The sequence below is a fragment of the Falco cherrug genome, chromosome 4 (assembly GCF_023634085.1).
Source record: "Falco cherrug isolate bFalChe1 chromosome 4, bFalChe1.pri, whole genome shotgun sequence".
Classification (NCBI taxonomy): Eukaryota; Metazoa; Chordata; class Aves; order Falconiformes; family Falconidae; genus Falco; species Falco cherrug.
In genome coordinates, this window is record NC_073700.1 from 24,032,487 (window position 1) to 24,054,386 (window position 21,900).

The window sequence follows — 21,900 nt, forward strand, 5'->3', positions numbered from 1 at the left end:
TAAAAATTCGAGTGGTTTTCAGTGGGAGCTGTAGCACTGTCCCACTTGACAGCGAGGGAGCAGCAGTAAGTTGAGTGAGAGGTCAGGACCACAGAGAAGGTTCCAGCACACACGACTGCCAAGTGTGGTGCGGTGGGAACACGCTGCTGCAGGAAGTGGCGGGTCACAGCTGAAGGTGAAAAACACCAGAGAATAACAAATTATTCTGATGTTCATTTAGTACCTGAGGGCTGAAGAAGAGCATGCAGTGGTACAAAGTCCTGCCAAATACCTCATTACCTGAAAGTGAAGGCCAAACAACAGGAATACAGCGGATCATTCTAGTCTGTGTTTGAAAAAGTAAATTTTGGTTCCCTTGTAAAACCTTTTATTAAGTATGTTTAATGCAAAACTGTATGCACACTTAGATGTGTTCTTTCTCTTCATTTTCCTATGAGGCAAATAGTCCAAAAGGTTTCAGTTTTCTTTCCAGTATCCAAGGGAAAGAAGCATCCTGTCTTTCTGCTTTTATCCAATTCTTTGCAACACAAATTTCAGTCTCACCTCATTCAGAGGTGTTCTGATCATCTTTCCATGACAGAGAATTCAGGTACATGTCAGAGGGACAGTAAGCAGGGAGAAGCGAGGGGAAAAAACATAAATTTAACTCTTAGTAAAGTACTACTGCTAAAACAGCTGGGTCCCACAGTAATCTTTGAATTGTGATATTTTAAATAATAATAGGCTTTGGCTATTTTTGTTTAGGGTTTTTTCCGTCTTGGCCTTGTAGCTATATTAATACCACATTTTTTTCAGCTTTTCCTTGTGATGCAGGGGTAAGACATTCATTGTTACTTCAACAGTACTTGAAAGATTCACAGTTTCTGAGGTAAGTAGTATAGAAAACTGCCAAAGTTTGGAAGTTTGATACTGAAAAGAAGAGTTAGCTGTACTGTAAAATATATGCAGATAATAAAGAAATAGTAAATTAAAAGCGCTCACAACGTACAGCACCATTTGCAATTAGTACAAAAGACTTGGGGCTAAATAGGAACAAAAAGACCGGGAAGAGGACTGGGCTACAGTTGCGTTTCCAGGCTTCCCCATGACACCCGCAGTCAGACAGACCGTTTCACCAGAAGTGTTTGTAGCACGTACACCGGCAAGTTAATGAGTTAAAAATTTCTGTCAAAAGCAGGTTAAATAAAAAAAATACAAAAGGAGAAAACGAAAACGTCAGAAAAATCGACGTCTTGAAGAATATATTTTAAACCTAATCCTTGACTAGCAAGACCTGGCAGGTTGTGTGCTCCCCGCGCCCTGCTGCGTGGCGCGGCGGGGCGGGGGGCGGCGGGGTGGCTGCCCGGCCGGGGGGCGGCGCTGTTCACCCGGGGAGCGGGGCTGCGGTGGCCCCCGAGGAGCAGCGCTCGGGCGCGGGCGGTGCCGGAGGGTGCCCGCTAGCCGTGGCGTGCGGGGAGCGCCCTGCGCCTCCGTCACGGGAAGCTGTCGTTTGGCAACCGGGCTGGAGCGACGGGCGCCCGCGGGGAGCCGCTCGCCGCGGGGCTGACGTGGGCCGGAGCAGGAAGCGGTGCGGCCCCGCCGAGAGGCGCTCGCCTGTGTCCGCGGCTCTGGAAGCAGGCTGCCGGGGCCAGCCCCTTCGGGAGGAGGAAGCTGTTGAGGCGACTGACGCGCGGCCGCAGGCGCGGCAGGTCAGAGCGGTGAGCCTGGCCCCGCTGCGGGCGGCCGCCATGCGCAGCCGCCGCTGATGGCCGCCGTGGGGACGGGGGGCCGCGACGCCATGGCCCTGCGGCAGCCGCCGCTGCCGCCGAGAGCGGGCTGCCCCTCGGCGCTGTACGTCCACAGCATGCCCGCCTGGGTGCTGGAGGATTTCTGCCAGAAGATGGACTGCCTGAGCGACTACGACTGGATGCGATTCGGTGAGAGAGGGGCGGCGGGGCCGGCCGCGGGACCGGCCGCGGGACCGGCCGCGGGGCCGCGCAGCGGCACGGCGCTCGGGCGGGGCGGTGCAGGGGCGCGGGGCGCAGCCGCCCCCACGCGCGGCCCCCGCCGGGGCGCTCCCCGCGAGGAGCAGAGCCCGTCGCCAGGGAATTCCCGTGCGCCTTCCTGCTCCGAAGGCAAACCCCAGACTGACGGGTGGCATTGGGTGGAAATGGGTGGCATTCCGGCCTCCTGCGGTCCACAGCCTCTCCCGGGCAGCCAGGCTCCCCTCTGCTCACACTCCATCTTCAGCTCACCTGCTTTTCACAACACCCCTCACATCTGCTGGAAGTTTGGGTTATTTTCTTTCTTCCTTCACTTCATGTATATTCCCTCACGCTTACTGCCCCTATTTTTCTCAGTCCTGGCCGCATCCAGTTAGTAATTACAGAAAATGTAGTCCATGACACTTTTGTTCTTTTCTTCTGTATTGCAGTCCAAACAACTCTAACCCGAATCTTTTCTTAGTTGGCCTACCTTCCTTTATTTCACGCAATTTAATTTCATCCAAGGCTTCACTAACTCTCTGCTGAGTAAACTCTTGCCCCAATTAAACTTGCTGGGATTAGGGTGGGACTCATCTTTGCTCTCTTCAGACATATAAAAGTGTCTGTCCAATGTCCTTCCAAAGCCAGCAGAGGCATGAACTTGGGAGTATTTCTTCCCACATGCACACTCCCCGGCCCAAGCCTGTCTTGTTCAGGCAAACAGCACATCAGGTGTGGGTCAGCGGAGGGGCTGAGTCAGGCATGCACCCTCCGTGGGTATCTCCACCCAGAGACCACAAATGAGCACAGCAGAATTTACACAAAATTCCAGGTCAGAGCAGCAAGGCCACCATGTGTCACAGAAGGCTCTTTCAGCACAGTGCACCCCAGCCTCTGCCTCTCCTCCCGCCGGCTGCAGGCTCCCGGGGCCGGCAGCGGCAGCGTGGGAAGCCGAGCCATAACCCCATCCCAAATCTAGGGCACTCCCAGTTCCTGCTGCCTCACCCGGTACAAAGTACTACAGTGAAGGAAGATTATGGGGAAAACATGCTGAAAAGCATGACTGGATTTTCTTTTTGGGTCTCTGATATAACAACATTTTTTTCAGAATAGTCAGGGGAATAACAGGAACGTCTTTAGGAACTGAGTTTTCTTCATGTCCACATAGCTAATTTATTGTGATCTTTCCTTTTAACAGTGTGCAAATGAAAAAGCAAAGTGTGTCTCACACCTTACCTTTCCCTGCTTGCACTTGCTTGTTTTTTTCTAATTTTTAAACAGAAATGTCTGTTGTCTCCCACTAGCCTCCTACGTGATAACTGATCAAACAGAGCTACGGAAAATCAAGTGCATGGAGAAGACGGGGATCAGCATAACAAGAGAGCTCATGTGGTGGTGGGGAGTGAGGCTGGCCACAGTGCAGCAGCTCCTGGACCTGCTGCAAGGACTGCAGCTCTACCGAGCAGCTCAAGTAATTCTGGACTGTGAGTAGCTGCCCCTTCCTCCCGCAGGCAGCCCGTGCTGCTTCCCCAAGCACCCAGACCCTATCCAGTAAATCTGTCTTAGCTGAAGAAAGTTTTTGCTGGAAGTCTAATGCTCAAATTCTAAAATTTCTCCACCGACTCTGATTTTCTACTCTCTCAAATAAAATCTATGGTAGGAAAGGAAGAGGTGACCTAGAGGAGGAATTGCTGGTCCCTCTAGTTCATCATCCTGCCTTTGCAGTGGCCATCCTAGATGCTTCGAGAGGTGCCAAAGAGGAAGTGGCTGTGCTCTAAACCAGGGGTGGTACCTTCATGCATCAGACAGGGTTTCAAAACAGAACTTAACTACAAATGTTTTAATCTTTCGTACCTTCTTGCTTCTCTGTGAAACTTTGTCATGATGTTGCCTGTTTGAAAGAGAACTCTTGAAACACACTCTTGAGTCTGGATAGAGAGGAGGCATTGTTTTCTTCTGCGCAGGGTGCTCAGTAGTGTATTTCCACAAATCAAGCACCCCTACTAGGATCCTTCATCAAATGTTTATGCACAGGAGTTACAAAGCTCCACCTAATATAATTATTCTGCCTACCTAATCTTCATTTTGCTGAGCTACTCAAGTTTTCTGCACCTGCGTGGGAATTGTGCTGAGCCAGCTGAAGTCTTTTACACCTGCGTGGGGGTCTTAGAGGGCCTTCGGTGGTCGTTTGGGGAGGAATACCCCTACTCTTTTTATACTTTTAAGGTCACGTGTCATCTGATGACACAGAGCCCCTCTTTATTTTGCCAGCTTCTCATTAACAAGATACATGTCCTTGGTCCAAGGATGCTGTCCTCCTCCCCTGGAACTTTCTGGCCTTCAGTCATTATCTATCTTAAAAAAAAGCTATAAAATATATTGTAGATAATTCTGATTCTAAACCCTGACAGATATTTATGTGGTTTCTTTCACAGTTAACCTTTGACCTTTCTGCTGCACATTCACTATCAATTATACTCTAATTACCAACAAACTCAGAGTAGAAAAACATAGAATCAGTTTTGCCTATGCAGCCTGCTTCCCTGCATCATAAGAAAAAGGTTAAGAAAAGGAGAAATGGTTTATCAACTACCTACATTACTATTTCCTTATCTCACTTCGTATTTTCTTTATTCCTGTCATATGTTCTCCTCAATCCCTCCCTAAATTAAACAAATATAGTCTTTTCTAACTCTCTGCATGTAATTCTTCTCACCTATCTCCCATTTGCTCTATTTCAGATTTATCTTTTTGAGGTAGGATGATTAGAGTTTGAACTCATTGTGCCTAGTTAAGGTAAACAATTGCCTCACTGAAATCACAAAACTTTAAAACAGAATCTTGGTTTCAGTTTTTCTTCACAGAAAATTATGTTTAAATTGCAGCTGTCCATTTTTGTAAGCCAACCTGTATCTTGATCTAGTTCTGCCACCAAATCAGTTGAACCCTGGACAACACACTGTCTTGCTGTACTGAGCTGCCCTAAAAAGTTGAGTGGACTGCATTCCCCTTTTCACACACATTCTCACCTGAAATCTGCTTTCTGGAAGTGAGATGTTTGCATGAATTTTGCCAGTTCTCCATAAAGAACTACTAGAAAGAAAAATTACAGATTTTTGTTATGTAGCCAAAAATGCTTAGAGAAGTACTATCCAGGTGCATACGGGAAACGCCTAAAGCTCATGAGGGCGTACGCTTCCACAGCTGGAAAAGGTACAGGAGCCCTATTCGCTTCTCGTGTTCCGTGCCTGGGAGACTGTCGGTGACGGGTGGTTCTGAGTTACACCAGGAGCGGCTGTTGCGACATGGCAGCCTGGCTCGCAGGGCCGGGCAGGGCAGTCTGAGCTGCCACTGCCATTCCCAGCACCCCAGCTAGAGGCATTTCTCATGGAAAGTCCAGTAATGCATCATGAGTTTCTTGCCACAGCATTTCGTTGTGTAGCACTGCTGTTTTTCTGTAGTTTCCTGGCATTAGCGTGACTTTTAATCTTCATTTTGGTATAGCAGAAAAAAAATCTTCCAACAGCGGTATTCTAAATTCTGCTTTTTTTTTTTTTCGAAAAAGGAGTATTAAGTACTACAGCACAAGCAGCCTTCAGGCATTCTCAGTTAATAGAACTGATTTTTGCCATCACCTATATGCAGCCTTTTGATTCAGCAGATCCCCTTTCTGACTGAATACAGTCAGAGCATTCATCTTAGGAGACTGTAACAAATCTTAATCCTCATCCCTCAGCAAAGCAAACAAAGCTACAGGAAAGCAAATTCAAATCTGTTTTAATTTGTCTGTCAGTAATCCTGTTAATTTAGTCACAGTGACTGTGACGGTCCAGTCTGAGTGGACAGGATTGAAGATAAAATCTTGGTATTATTTTTTTTTTTAATCTATCTGTTGAATAAATCTGATCTAGATATTACCAATGCAGTAAGCCTGGCTCCCTGATAATGGTATTTTTATGGATACTCTGGAGTAGAGGGTGACTTCCATGATGTGATAACATTGTTGCTCTGTGCTTGTTCAGTATTTACACAGCTGATTCCTAGTCCATACAGAGAGTTCCTGGGTGCTCTTACATAAAACAGTATGATCTACCATACTTTAAACCCTAATCAGAGTTACAGTCCTTGCCTTCTTTCCCTGTCAGAGCGTATTCTGGGGCCCACCTTAGTTTATAGCTGGCTTATTTAATTGTATTCCTTTACAGAGTTTATTGATATTTCTGTAATATAAACAGCTTTCTATGTTGTGATTTAATAAAAAAAAACCCTGCATTCTCCTCCTGAGAAATATAAAAACTGAAACTGCAAAATCACTGAACGTTTTTACCACTGCATAACAGCAGCAAAAATTTTCAACATAATTTTTATCTGTCATGCAGAAGGCTGCCTTTGTTCAGTCAGGTATGATGCCTTTTCTTTCCTATGTGGGTTAATTTTGTCATTTTTGCAAAAGCTGATTTCAAAGAGCTTAGAAAAATTACTAGTTGTAACAACTGAGATGATGCTGCTTTTATCCCAAGCTAGAGGGTTTTCTCTTCTCTCACAGGCCTTGAAAACAAAACCATAAGTAGATTTCAAACTGAGATTAGTTGAGCACATTGCAGTGGTGAATCACTCCAAGAGAAGCTTCATGTATTTAATTTCAGAGAGCTATTGCTTGTGAACCACATTGTTGGATTCAAGCAGATGTATAGCACATTCAGTAAAACGAACCCCTGGAAGCCCAGAGGATCACTTAGCCTGGTCCTGTGTGCAAAGGCCAGAATACAGCACTGGATCAAATCTTAAGAGGCAGCATTTCCAAGCCCCTGACAAGATTGCTTACACAAGAACCAAGTAATACTGTCTCTGTTTATGTAAAATGCAAAGAATCAGGCTTCCCATGCAACAGCAGCTTCCAGCAACGATGCCACTGAAAATAAAGATGCGACACAGACAAAAATAATGATCACCACTGAACAGAAACATTCGTCATCCATCTGTTTATCTGACTGGTTTGCTTTCAAGTAGTATGTCAGTATCACTGCAGCTTGCACAATGCTCACCTGACTTCATCATCTGGAACAAGAGGGGATTACCTGCTTTCTCTTGTGCTTCTGTGATTTACCTTTTTTTTGAGCCTTCTCAAAAACATTTCTGAGACTTTTTGGACTTCACTTGCCACAAGCTGCAAAAACTGAGGGGTCTCCCCCTGTTAAAAACAAACCCCAGTCAACTTCCTCCAGACTGGAGGACTATACTTTGTGATTTCTAAGAAAAATCTTAATTTTTAAAAATTGTACTGAGCTGATGCAAGTAAGCAGTGGTCTTTATAATGATTTCTGCAGGCTAGATAGTAAATAATGAAAGTGAATATTAAGAGATCACAGCAAGAAATGGACATACTGAATTCAGCTCATTAAGACACTGAACTGATGTAACAAATCCAGCATACCTTTGTTTCTTTGATTTCCTTTGTGATAATGGGTGAACTACAAGGTTGGACTGTTCCATGAAGGGCTTCATAAGGACTTAGAACCGATTTTGGGTTTGACTCTGAATTCTGTAAAGCAATATGAAGGCTAGATGAAGAGGGTTTAAAAGAGGATGGAAGAGCAATTCCTGTGGAGTGATCAATTTTTAGTTATGTTTCTGGATGATTGATATTAATTTCTGTCCTCAATCAATTCAGATGCAATAAATTGCAAAACTACAATGAAATTATCTTTTTTAAAAGCTTCTTACAGTTGTCTTTTATATTGAACTCCGTAGCAAAACTTCATATTAATTTAAGTGGTAGAAAGCCTGGATTATTTTATTGTTCTGCCATTTGGAAGTAGTTTAATTTTGTCAGAATTAACTCAGTACAGGCATTCCACTGTGTGCTCAGGCATAAGCAGAAGTGTTTTACAGCAGGATCTTTAGTTTTAGAAAAATCTTTCAAGTCTTTACCCTCCATTTCTGCTTTTGTATCTTTATCTGAATAAGCTTATTCAGGTGATTCCTCTTGGGCAGATATAGAGAACACATTGCTTGTTTTATCGGGCATTTTAGAAGACTAAGTGGTCCTTACATCACCATAATTCTATTCATTCTGACCTAAAGGAATCAGATGCAACACACAGATAGATGTTTTGCTGGCAGATTACTTCCAGGAGAGTTGTACCTCCCTTCAACAATTTCTTGCACTACTCTAATGACACTTCTGAATGTCCATAATAATATTTTTTTTCTTTTTTTCAGTTCTTTAGCTTCAGTGGTGACCTGTTTGTCTGTTGTGCAGGAAGTTGCAAAATTCATGAAAAACCCTGAAAAATGAGTTGAAAGAGGGAAGTAATTCTAATCTTGGAGACTTCCAAGTTAAAGTACATGAGGGAGAAGCCAACAACTGCAGAATACAGGGACTGTCAGTTTTGTCTAAAGGCCTGCCGACTGTTCAATAGCTAATTTCAAAATCCCATGAAATTTGGGACTTCATAGTATTCTCACACAGTAATAAAGAAACATAAATAAAAAACTTGATCATTCAAACTGTGTTCATAGGTGACATGGAAGAAAGTAGATACAAACCCAAAACAGAGGTCGAAGGAGAAAACTTGCCTGACATGCATGTGCCCACTTCTGCCCTTACTGCTTTTCATATACTCTTGCTCTTCAGCCGTTAGTACACTGAAACTGTTCTATCTTGTCTTCTCTTTAACAGTTCTACTGAATCTTGGCTTATTATAAGTAGCACAGAGTATAAATTAAACATACCATTTCCTGCTTGTTTCAGATACTCCCAGTGCTTTGTTTATAGAAAAAAAATCCCAAACCAAGCACAAAGCTGTTATCTGATTTCAAATGCACATAGAGGCCTGGAGCTTTTGATTCCAAGAGCACCAACCATGTTTAAGATACAAAACTCATAAAACAGTGTGACAAAACCCCCCTTGTATTAATACTTGGGCTTGTTTTCTTTTACATAAAACCAAAACATTAATTTTGATTTTTAACAAAATGCTAAATGCATTGCTGATAAAAGGTGCCAGGTAGAAAGAAAAGTTTAGAACTACAACCAGGAACACATTGTTATCAGGCGGTAGAAAGTCCTTGTATCACCCCTAGTGCACACTGGGCATTTCCAGCCTCAGTTTTAAATGTATTCATGGATCGGAACTCAACTGCTCCTTCAGGAGGTTTTGGCAGCCTTGTATATCACAGTATCTTGAATTTTTTTACTTTTTTCCCCCATTCTAACTGTAGCCTAATCTAATTTTAATAATTCCTCTAAGGTGTACATATTTTTCAAATCCCTGTATGCTGAAAGCATCTTTGTACTTCTTTTAACCAGACTTTTAACGCTGAGATTTTGCCAAGCTGTATACAACACAGGATCTTTTACAGCTGTAGTGAATCAGTAGTTTGACCTTTAATTTTTCCTTATATATCAGTGTCTTGACCTTTGACCATTTTTGTTTTCCCTAGATTGTCTCCAGTATGTTTATTGCTCATCAGAAGTAAAAGTAGGATTCTTCATTGCAGATAGTTCTACATAGGGAAGTGTTTTCTGACAATGAGCACAGTCATGACACTAAAACCACACAACTGAAAATAGTCCTAAAATATTTCACTGACTAAAACTGATATGATTCTGCCAAACTTCCTCTCAGTCCCACGACAATTAACAAAGAACTAGATGCCTTCTTTAGGCTGGGAGATATTTGTGATTTGAGATCACTGGCTGAAGGATGCTATATAGAAAATGACAAAATATACTATTAGTGTTCACTTTTTATATTAAGAGACTATATATCTTTTACGTAGTCATCACTGGTATTTGTTTGAAGTTATCATTATTAATTTTCAGTAGTAGTTAATGACATTAATATGGTCTGAATTTAACACTAAATTGCTTGAATGTTCATTTCAGTGTTCACGTTAACTTGCAGTCTGTTCTCCTGACTAGAACTATTTCCTGATAACTGTCAGTCAGACTATTTTCCCTGGTAATCTTCATCTTTCCTTAATTCTCTTTTGAAGGGACATCAGCCTCTAATATTACCAACAACAAAAAAGAAGAGCTGGTAGAGCCACCTAAACAGGAGAACACACCTTTAACTCCCACAGAAAATAAAGAGAGAGAAAATGAGAGAAATCTGTTGCCATCACCAGACTCTTCACATCGGGAACCACCACCAGCAGGTAGTAAGTAAAGTAGTAGATTCTGAATTCGCTCTGGCATTGAAATGGCCATGTAGACAAGACTGCTTCCCATTCACTTTCAGTATAGTATAATGAATATATTGCTCTTCAAAATGGTCACATTTGAGTATTTGCCTTTTTCTAGCACTGTTGTCTCCTGAGCTGTTTACTCCTAACTGTAGCATATGGCCTCCTGTTCCTTCTTCATATAGCTCTCTTGGCCTTGAGACAGGCTGACTATATCTATCCCGTGGGATCTCAAGATGTTTCCCAGGTCTCTGTGAACACGCTGGTCCCATCCTGGCTCCACACTAAGACTAGATCAGTGCATACATTTTCTGCCCCATGTCCCTATTCCATGCAGAGTAAACACAGGCCAGAGCTGACCTGTGCACAGGTCAGCAAGCCCCTCTGCCTGGGAGAGGGAGGGAGCAGAACCACAGGACATACCAAGGACAGCATCTGACCAACAGTATAGCCACAGGGAGCTCTGTGTCCCCGAGCCAGGGCTAGAGAGATCTGCATAGTCATCTTACAAAGAGGAACCAGGAAAATAGCTCCCTATCTTCACACAGTATTTCACATTCTGGGAGCTTGTCACACATTATCCCTGCTTACAAAATTCAGCAAAATACCTCAGACCTTCATAATTAGTCACAGACTGTGGTATTGTAAAATAAGGCGTATTTTCAATGCTGTTATTTCAGTTTCAGGTGCTGTTCCTGAAGAAGCCTTGTATTCACTCCCTTTTCCTCCGCCTCCCCCAAGAGACCTTTTGAAATCCTTACAGTCAAATCCTCCTGTCTCATCAAGTGTGAAGGTAAATTCCTTTAGCACTCATTGATTGTAACAGTGAAAGTTGCCTTTATGACATTCTATGTTTTTTTGATTATAGTTTATCTCTCTACTTGTATAAAATACAGATCTAGTGAAAAAGTGGTGCTTGATTACAATTTGTTTGGACTGAATATAATACTAATGCTTCAGTTAGATTATTTATGGTTTACATCACTTTTTTTGCCAGTGAAGGACCACTGAGGGAAAAAATTAACAATATTGCATACTGCATAGCTCAGCATGGATAACATGCCCAGCAATTAATTTTAAAGGAATTTCCAGTACAGATTTTACAGAGGACTTAACATTTCTGGTGTGATTGTAGGACAGTGCAATATATACCACTGACTAGTCAGAATGGCATACTTTAATTTAAGTTTATGCTTAAAATGTAATTTCTGCTCAAAACTGGGCTATTATCAAAGTTAAGTCAGGTTGCCCATAGCCCTGTGTAGCAAGTATGAAAATCTCCAAGGATGTAGGTTCCACCACCTCCCTGAGTCCCTGTTCCAGCGCTTAACAATCTCACTGGGAAAAGTTTTTTTCATGTTCCTAATGATTTCAGCACGGAGTCTCCTGTTCCTTCCTCCCTATAGCTCTCTTCTTTTTAAGATAGTCTGGCTAGATCTGTCCTGTGGGTTCTCAGAGTGTTTCCCAGATCTGTGTGCACACTCCGGTTCCATCATGGTTCTGTCTTGGCCTGTTTTCTTTGGTTTATTCTGATCAAGTTTTTTTAAAGAAGACAGTGTTTTAAGACTTTAAACTCTTCCAGAATAACAAGGTTCAAGAGTACCAGCCAGAAAAGAAGATTGCTACAAACAATGCAATAGTTTCAGAGTTTCTTAAGAGGGAGCTTATGTTTTGTTTTTTCAAGTCTGAAGCACATTAAGGTTGTGGCAGCTGTATGATTAGGCTACAGTGGATCTGTAATAACAATTGGCATTAGGACTTGCCGTGCTTGAAGCAACAAATAATTGTGCAACTGACACCAGATGCTTCAGAAGTAGATGTGAAGTTTCCACCATATAAATACATTATAAGGGACCCTACTTTCTATTCCAAATGTTTCTTAATGCATGCCCCAGTCATAAAGATTAATATTTTTTGTAACTTTGACTGACTGTTATCGTTTAACCACAGCTGGTAACCAAATACCATGCAGCTGCTTGCTTACTCCCTCCCCCAGCCCCCCAGAGGGCTGGGGAGGAGAATTGGGAAGGAACGTAAAACTCGAGAGCTGAGATAAGAACAATTTAATAATTAAAATAAAATAGGAAAAAATTGTAATAGTGATAACAACAACAATTATAATGAAGGGGGTGGGGGGCGCAGGGAGAGAGAAGAGGAATAAAATCCAAAAGGAATGGAGAAAAGAAAACAAGTGATGCACAATACAGCTGCTCACCACCTGCTGATCGATGCCCAGCCAGTCCCCAAGCAGCTGGCAGCAACCTGGCCAGTGCCACCCAGTTCATATACTCCGCATGACATCATATGGTATGGAATATCCCTTTGCCTAGTTTGGGTCAGCTGTCCTGGCTGTGTCCCCTCCCAATATCTTGTGCTCCTCCAGCCCTCTGGCTGGCAGGGCCTGAAAAGCTGACAAGTCCCTAACTTAGTATAAGCATTCCTAGAACAACTAGAAACATTTGTTATGGACATTATTTTCACACCAAATCCAAAACACAGCACTGCACCAGCTACTAAGAAGAAAATTAACCTTCTATCCCAGCTGAAACCGGGAGACTTAACATCACTACAAATAAATACATGGACTTCTAATCAAAACTAGGTCTGTTTTCTGGGGAAGGTGGAAATGCAAATCGGTAACTGTTTTCAAGTTTCCTCCACTATGCAGATTTTTTACATCAGCAAAACACACCAACAGAGGTGTTACAAAGGGAAGCCCTAATGAGTGATTTGCACAGTACCTTTCAGGGTTTCTTTCAACAATCAGTGATTGCTTAAATCATGGAAAAGAAAATATGACAGCTGAAAGAAAGAAAAAGCGTATGAATTTTCATGAGATAAACATGTTTTTTCTACAATCTGTAGCCTTGCAGCTCTTCTTGTCCTCAGCAGGAGACAACGACTGACCTCCCCAGTGAGAGTCTTTTGTGGACCCAGAGGGAAGTTACTAATGCCACAGATGGTTTCAGTGACAAGAGCAGAATTTGTGAAGGTACTTTTGCAGATATCTACAAAGGTCAGAGGAACAACATAGTGTATGTCATCAAAAAAATGAAAGAGGCAAGTACTCCATTTTTCTTTTTCTTTGAAGGGGGCTACATTATTAGTATCTCTCAAACATTAGCAGTTGTTGTGTAATACTGTATGGGCAAGGGACCAGAACAGCTACACAGGAGAGGTAAAAAGGAAACTATGTAAAGTGAGTAAACCTAGGTTCAGTAAACACATACGAGAGAGGTGAGATGAGATGATACTCACTTTACTCATGTGAGTAGTTTTATTAATTCTGTCCATGGCAGTAGTCTGCAATGGAGCTACCTGCATTAATGATTGGATCAGAGGTGTCTTTACACTGGGTTTTGTTCTGATTGCCAATTAATTGTTGCCTTTGACACAAAGTTGCCATCCATGATACCTGTCTGTTTTCTAAAGTAGCTTGTCATCTAGAGACCAAGAGATCTGTATGAACGTAACAACTTAATAATTACTATTGACAGTCTATCGCACGTTTTCATTTTTCAGACAGAATGCACAAGCCCAAATTCCACCCAAAGATTCTTTCATACAGAAGTACAGATTTGCTTTCGGTGAGTGGTTGGCTTTTACATGCAGTCCGGGCATATCCTGCATGTGGCCTGTTGCCTGTGTGCTGAGTTTAAGGCTGGTGTGTCCGTCTGCCTAGCACTGCACAGTTTCAGGGACAAGGGGGTTATGCACTGCTTTTGCAGGAGCCCTGGGGAAACAGCGTGCCTCCTGCTGGTGCTGCAAGTCCCTGCTGAGAAAATGCAGCCACTTGGCCAGTCCTGGAGATGGCAAGGAAGCCATGCCTTCTGGAGCTTTGTATCCCTCCTACCCGCTCAGAACAGGGCTGCGCTGTAATGATCTTTGTCTTTGCTGCTCTTCATGAGCCTTCTGCAGTCCTGCTCAGGGTCATTCTGTGCCTCTAACTGCAGGACACAATTCCCAGTTGCCTTGAATTTAGCAATTTATTCCAGCTCAGGAATGTATTTTTCTGTGTTGCTCAACTCATTTGCAAATCATTGTCGATCTGTGCCCTCAGGTGTTGTCATGTCAACATCTTGCAGCTGCTGGGCTTCTCAGTAGAAACTGGATTGCACTGTCTGATATATCCATACCTGCCTAATGGATCACTACAAAACAAACTTCAGTGTCAAGTAAGCAAATAATCTGGGTCTATTATCTATCTGCAATTACAAATCCAGCCCTGTTGTTGTATGAAAAGCAATTATATCTCTGAATTCTGAGAACCAACTCAAAAATATCTGCCCAAATATTTTGACTGCAAGTACTAGAAAGGCTGCAGCTGTTTTCCAGTTCTTCTACTGCAAAGCAGATGAGGTCAAGAAGAATTTTCTGCTGTGCAGCCTTTAGATTTTTGAAGTAGTAAGGAATCTGCAGAATGTGTCTATTCATACTGTAACATTTCATTAGGTTTGTGAGTATGTTCCTGTAGAATTCATCATCATATTCATTGGCATAATGTGCTATAAAGTTTTACAAGGGCTCAAGAGTGAACAGTTTGAGACGTTCACACCTATCGAAAGAGCATTTGCAGAGGAGACCATTGGGCAGAGAAACATCAGAAAAACAATCCATCAAAACCAGCACTGTGCCTCAATAATGGGCAGTACTCAATGCTTTGGACAAGTGGGATTGTTGCTGTATGGTTATCTCACTGTGTCCTATGGCAGGCAAAATGTGCACCACTATGTAAGAACGGGTTCCTTCCTTGGCCTAGAAATCAACAGTTTCTGCCTTGGACCAAACTTTTCATTTAGGTCAGCAGGAGTTTTGATTAGGACTAAAACTAAGTCTTTGGGTTTCAAAACTACTGATGTCTTACAGTTTTTTATTCTGTAAAATACCATTTTTTTCCACTCCCTTGCAGGATGATTCTGCTCCACTGTCCTGGGAAAGGCGAATTAGCATTTCTGTAGGACTCATCCGAGCTGTAGAGTATTTACATAATTTTGGAATTCTTCATGGGAATATCAAAAGGTGAGAGGTTTGGCATATCAGCACTTCCTTGGTCAGCTGTTAATTCCAGGATCTCTTTAATAATAATGACTGAAAGCTCATGCGATTTTGAAATCCATTTGCGGTATCTTTCTGCCACTTCTTGTTCTGTAGAGTACCTACCATTTTATATTTAATCTGTCTCACTTCTCTAAATGTTGGAAGTATATTCTTTGAACTAATTTGTGGAGTATTTGTTCTTCCCCCTCTCCCTTTCCACCATTCTTTATCCTTTCATTCATACACAGCAGGTGAAACGCTGGAAACTTTCAACGCTTAACCTTAAGAGTGCAAAACTGCAATTCTTTACCTCAAGTTAAAGGAATTACTTGACCAATATTGTTATTTGGCTTTTTTTATCACAGCTCAAATGTCTTGTTGGATGAAAACTTTGCACCAAAGCTTGGACATTCAGGTCTGCGATTATATTCTGTTGATAAAAAATCAGAGTATGCTGTGATGAAAACCAAAGTCCTACAAGCTTCTCTTACTTACCTGCCAGAAGACTTTATCAGACACGGCCAGTTAACAGAAAAAGTTGATATATTCAGCTGTGGTGTGGTGCGTTGCCTTTTTTCCATGCTCTGTTGCATTCTTTGGTGCTTCTAGACAAGAAATTAGATATAAGAGCATGTGCCTCATATAGTTGTTTTGCCAGCAATTTCATATTACAGTTGCTGACTATATGTGTTTACATCCTGGTTTTAAATATGTTCATGCCTCAAATATACTTCAGTTTTTGAGGTGAATCTTTTGAACAACAGAAACAATATTTTTTTTGTTGCAAAAAAATTATTGCTGATTGTTTAAAAAAAGAGTAGCAGAAAGACTGAAGTTAGGTTCTCAGAATTCTTGCAGATTTGCCACATGAACTGCTATAAACATCACCTGTTAATGTGGATTTTCAGCAAAAATAATTGATAGTATATATGTTCACCTGTCTCCAGGTGTTTCCATTTAAGTAGGAAGTTACTCTGTTCAGTGTGATTTCTTGTCTAGATTTAGAATTACTTTCTTCTCATCCTTTGTTTCAACAATATCTGTTGTACCTAACTATAAAATTTTAAATGCCCTGGCGACTTCTTTAGTTGCAAAACTCATTTTTAAAAACAGAATGAATTCTGAACACATTGTTTTATCTTTCAAATATACTTTCTAGGTCTTAGCAGAGATAATGACAGGAATTAAGGCACTGGATGAAGGAAGACACCCTATTTATCTGGTAAGAAAAAGCAGGAATAATGAATACTAACTAACACAAGTGAATGGGGTTGCCATCATAAAATGTATCTTCATTTTATATAAAGTTTGTTACTTGCAGTCTGCTGTACACCTCCTGAAGAAGGGATGTTTAGAAGCCATATCCTGGTTCCATTAACAATAGCCTACCTGCCTTTAGACAGAAGCAGAATATATGGTCCCATTTCATAAAGCACACTCACGAGTGCTAGCCCAATTATATTAGGAGATAATCCAGAATAATTAGTGCTTAAACAAATGCTTATTTAAGAGACAAGACTTTGTGCTGAAATGCTGCTGTGTGTTTTTTATGTGCCAGGAAGAGGTGTTATGAGGCAAACTGAATGGGGAAACCTGGGTAGGCAGTAAATGCAGTTGCTCTTGATCATGTTTACCAGCTGTTAATGTATTGCACTGGTGTCTGGAATTTATATCCTAGCCAATTTGCCCAAGCTGTAATTTAACTATGCAAACTACTTTCACAAGCAACCAGAACAGGTGAGGCTCACTGAATACCATTAATGCCATCTTCATGAATACAGACTCCACCTATATTCCTTCCATGGGATATGCTTCTTCCCATTTACCATCTTGTGGGAGCCTTTGAGGGGAAAAGAACAGCACTCTTACTTACTATTTCCAAGCAATTCAGAAAATGAGTTAAAAAAATAAAGGATCCTAGGTTTCTGATTCCTTTAACAAATGTTTGAAAAGTCCTGTGCAAGAACGTGGCTTTATACAGAGTTGATTATTTTCCATTCCTGAAAATGGATATAAGCCTAGAAGAGCTGGATCTGCTTTAGTGAATTTGACATTAGACACGTGCAGAGAAAACCTTTGGCCTCCTCTCCTGTGAAAACATTTCTGTCAGTTGAATGAATGGAGATTCTTAAGCTTTTAGGTCTGTAAACAGCCATTAAGGAGCAATAATAATAACAAATATATGGCAAGACTTATATTCTGAGTGATTCAGATAGAAATAAGCATTTGTCTTAGATTTGCCTTCACTAATATATCTCTTTCCTTTGAACAGAAAGATATGATTGCTGATGAAATTCAAATAGCGAAAGAAAGCTCATACTCCAAAGTAAAAAACTTTGAAAAGCTAGCTGCCAAGGAAATATGCTGTAAATACCTAGACAGGAGAGCAGGACACTTGCTGGAAGAGGTTGCTACTGATTTTGCCTCCGCCATCTGCCTTTGTCTGAGAAAGAAGAATTCTAACATAGCAGAGGTAATATTTCAAATACATGACCAAGATTTTAGTCTACTGACAGCAAGGTCTAAAGCTACAACGTTCCTGCCTTAGTTATTTTGGGGAGTGTTGACAAAAGAGAATAAGTGTAAGCAGGGCTACAGGAATTATTTTGCATTCACAGATTTTGTTGTTAAAAGCAGGTGCTTGTAATTATGGAAATGGCTGAAAATAAATTAAGGGAGCATTACATCTGTGGAGGGAGCACTTCTGGATTCTCCTTGAACGCTCCAGAAGAAACCGATGATGAGACAACTAGTCTCAGCATGGATGTGCCTTCTGCAGGGGAGAACAGAGAGGACAGCACACAGCCTGTGATCCTAGCAAGTGCCGATCTATGCACACCTTCAATAGGAGTTGTGTCACCAGACATTTACTGTGGACAAATGTCAAGGGTCCCTTGTGAATCAGATGAATCCAGTAGTTTTATGTGGAATCCTTCAGAAAGATCTACAGATCAGCTATCTAGCAACAGGTGTAACAATTCAGAAAATATGGCAGCTTCTGATTACAGTATCAAGCGGGAAAAACCTGTAAATGGACTCCAGGAAGGAAATGCAGCATGCACCAAATCAAGTGATGAAGTCTTGGAAATAGCGTCTACTGTACAGAGCACCTTTCAGCAAGAAAATGCAGACCTTGACTCTTCATGTTCCTCTCAAGGTAAATCTAGATAGATCTGAAGATGCACACAGAGCATTCAAATGCATATGATCTTCAAGCTGTTTTAGCAGAACTGCCCGTGCTCCTGTTATGACAACCGAAATCTTTGTAAAAGTGCTCTAGTAGTGTAATAGTAGGGACAAATTACTCTCTTCTCCAGAATTGCTTGGGTTGTTCTTTCTACTTCTAAATGCATTTCAGTAAATATTTTCTCCGTGGCTATGATTTTAGCAATAAACCTACAAAATGTTTTCTGGTTTTCTATCAGATTTTTTTTCCTAAGCCAGTTTTGTTTGGTGGGGTCTTTTAATGTAAAATTATCATCTATTCCTTAGACAACAGATGGAATTTTTTTTCCTTAATATTTGGGCTTTTTTGTTTTTCAGCATTACCCAGAGAGACATCTTGGAAAATAAAAATAAATGATCAAAAAAAGAAGCTCATGGAAAATATTTTGCTGTATGAAGAACACAAATTAAACAGTTCTGAACTTTTTGAATCATAAATTGGATGGATTTATTAGCAGTGGCCACCTCAGAAGAAGCAAGGACTGCCTCTTCATTAGAAAGATGGTAAACATCATGTAAGGTTAAGTAGCAGATCTAGATCAGAAGCATTGGCCCTAACTGAAGAGAACAGAAGCGATCACACTGAGAAGAAATAGAAAATACCTGTTCTGAAGCCGATTAAAGCACAAGGCCACTCTGTAAACAGAAAGGCCTTCTTCCTTTTCATCTGCAATGTAGAAAGATATGGCAAACACAAACAATTGCCATATCATTTACGATCCTTTTGCAGTGTATTTCAGAAAGCATCTACATATAATATATGTCTTACTGAAAAACAGTCCTAGAAGTTACAGGGCAAGCACTAATAAGCAACCAGTTAGCAACACCCTTTATTGTTGTTATCCCACTGTGTACAAGCAGGCAGAAAACTTCAGAGAGATTGGAGAAGGTTTCAGTGTTCAAATAGATCTATCCTATTCCATGTAATCTTTGCCCACATACTCAAAAATACCGCATCACCACAGAGGAGAATTCTTACGCAAGTTCTCAGATGTATTCAACGTGACGCAATCTCAATTCGAATTGCACTGAACATAGTTGTAAGTAAATAATTTAGGCCTTGTCCATCTACTCTATGAGTTTCTTCTCTACTATATACATATACATATGGCACCATTTGAAGTCTAACCTTTAAGTTCCACTGTCAGGAGCTCTAAGACAGTGTTTAATACTTTCTAAGAGTGTTTTTGGCAGTTAATATTTTCTAAGTGTCCTTTACATGTTAAGGTTTCTCATTGTGTTTCACATGGTAACTGTTGTATATTTTGGATTAGGGACAAGATTTTAATTTAAAATATCTTTAATTCTGTTACAGGTTACTTGAAAGTTGATTTGTTGTATTTATTTTGGCAATGGGTTAAAGAATCAGTGAAAGATGAGCTAGTAAGCGGGCCTGTTCACAGTGCCACACCATGTATTCTGAGAGGAACTGTTTTGTGTGTCTCTTGGCTTCCCGAGCATTAGCAGCCTTGGAGTCAGCCTCAGTGATCACTTTAAAAAAACAACTTGTATGCTATCATATTTATTATTAAGTGAAAGCCCCCTTAAGAAAGTGTCACTTTTATTGTTACAAATATTTATTATTTGCAATATTGTTAGTGTATTCTACTCTTGTGCAGTCTGAGGAAATACAGGTTTATTATAAATAAACTATCAAAACATGTCACTCAGCTTACAGACTGGTGGCTGCTGTCTCAGCATAGGTAATAGGGCCTGATGTACCAAAATGGCTAAAATTCACAGTGCAGGTCAGGGAGTATTTTTTAAAAGTATGAATTTATACATAATTCTTTTCATTGGAATTGTGTAATGGTATAGTTTTACTAGCTTTACACAAAGGTCTCTGAGTAAGGCCTCGTATCTTCTGTATTTGTACAGTACTTAGTTCATCGTTGGTACTGTTATGAGCAAGTAAAAGTATTTTAACTAAAAACCTGAGTATTACAATCATCTACACATTTATAAAATTGATTTCTACACTAAAACCTAGTAAAATTCCTTAATTATGAGTACCTTGGATACTATCTATATATTTGCCAGTGTCAGGGTTTTTTTATTTTACCAGAATCAAACGAAGAAAACATTGGTACTGACATAAGAAACACTGACTATATTCAGATGGGTGAATAACTTATTAATTCTAAATGAGATTTAATAGAGATATAATGCTGAAAATTTAATATTTTTTTTTTTATGGGTGTATTTTGGGAGACCCATGATAAATACCTAGGAAGAAATGCACATAGACACACCACAGAGCTGAATGGTAAGCCTGTTTTTTAAATTGAGAAACATAATTTAGACACAGTTCTGTATCACAAAAATGCTTTAAAGATTCTGTTCTCCTGTAGTCATAAAATGAAATTGTTTTTCTTTGCCTTGTTCTATGCTACTTTTAAAATATTTTGAGGTGATACACATGGTCTTGTAAAGTTACGTAAGTATATAATGTAACATATATAAGACACAGCATAGTCTTACAGTAATGGTATTGTTACATAATTTGGCTATTCAGTATAATGTATGTTTTAACCTCAACTTGGCAAATTTATATATCACCATTTACTAATACCTTTGTAAATAAAAAAAAAACCTGAAAAAAACCCTTTTCTTATAGCCTGCTTTTTTATGATTTATGGCACAGAAAATCGTGTCTCAGTCCAACCTATTTAGGTAAATTTGTGTTTTTAAGGAAGCAGCTCCAGGTCTCTTTGCACACACATAATCATTAGTAATTACTAGTACAACCACATTTATTTGGTCTTCATTCACTGTTAAATAGCTGGGTTTTTTCCTTTGAGATGTCCCTAAAGAAAGATTTCACACTAAAATTACTAATTACAAAGATTACTGAGATACAACTGGCATTTATTGTTGTTTAGATGCACAATCTATAGTATATTTTATCCTTGAGACATTGTAGCTCTGTCAAAAATTAAGAATGCTTTTTTTCCATGAACACCAAAATAAGGGCACAGAATGTAACTTATTAAAAAGTATAGTTGTTCTAGAACTATAGAAATGCACAAGTAAAGCTAATTTGGAGATCAGCACCTCCCAAAAGGTGCTGTTAACACCTGGAGGCTGAACATTATCCTGTATTGTTGATTAATGGTTAGAATTACCAATTTATTGACATATTATTCTATTTTTTCTTGTATGTTTGATTTTAATAATGTGAACAAATCCAAACATGGAAACCTGTCTACCAGCAAAACTAAGAAGGCATTTAAGTATGTAGACTGTGAAGAAAGCTGCATCACACAGCTTTTGAGGTTACTAATTGCTATGTAACAAACTAGCAAATTTTTCTGTAACCACTGACCACATCTTATGTGCCCTTTGTAGTAGAACATTTTTGTATCTAAAAATTAATTGCACATGCTGTAAAATACATGGCTTCCAAGACGTGCTAGGGTTTAGGATTTGGTTTTTTTCAGGCAAAAGTGAAATAAATGCATTTCCTAAGATTTGATGAATCGTA

The 21,900-nt window shown here is 40.5% G+C and overlaps 1 protein-coding gene across 1 annotated transcript; it reads left to right on the forward strand.

Annotated features, from left to right (window-relative positions):
- The first annotated feature begins 1,370 nt into the window (after positions 1-1,370).
- IRAK2 (interleukin 1 receptor associated kinase 2) lies at positions 1,371-21,900 on the forward strand. The gene is made up of 13 exons (XM_055707813.1): positions 1,371-1,916; positions 3,269-3,448; positions 9,966-10,130; positions 10,841-10,947; positions 13,020-13,218; positions 13,681-13,741; positions 14,215-14,329; positions 15,064-15,173; positions 15,557-15,752; positions 16,351-16,413; positions 17,464-17,664; positions 17,829-18,348; positions 18,735-21,900. The coding sequence occupies exons 1-13, from the start codon at positions 1,745-1,747 to the stop codon at positions 18,851-18,853; spliced, it is 2,208 nt and encodes a 735-aa protein (XP_055563788.1). The 5' UTR covers positions 1,371-1,744; the 3' UTR covers positions 18,854-21,900.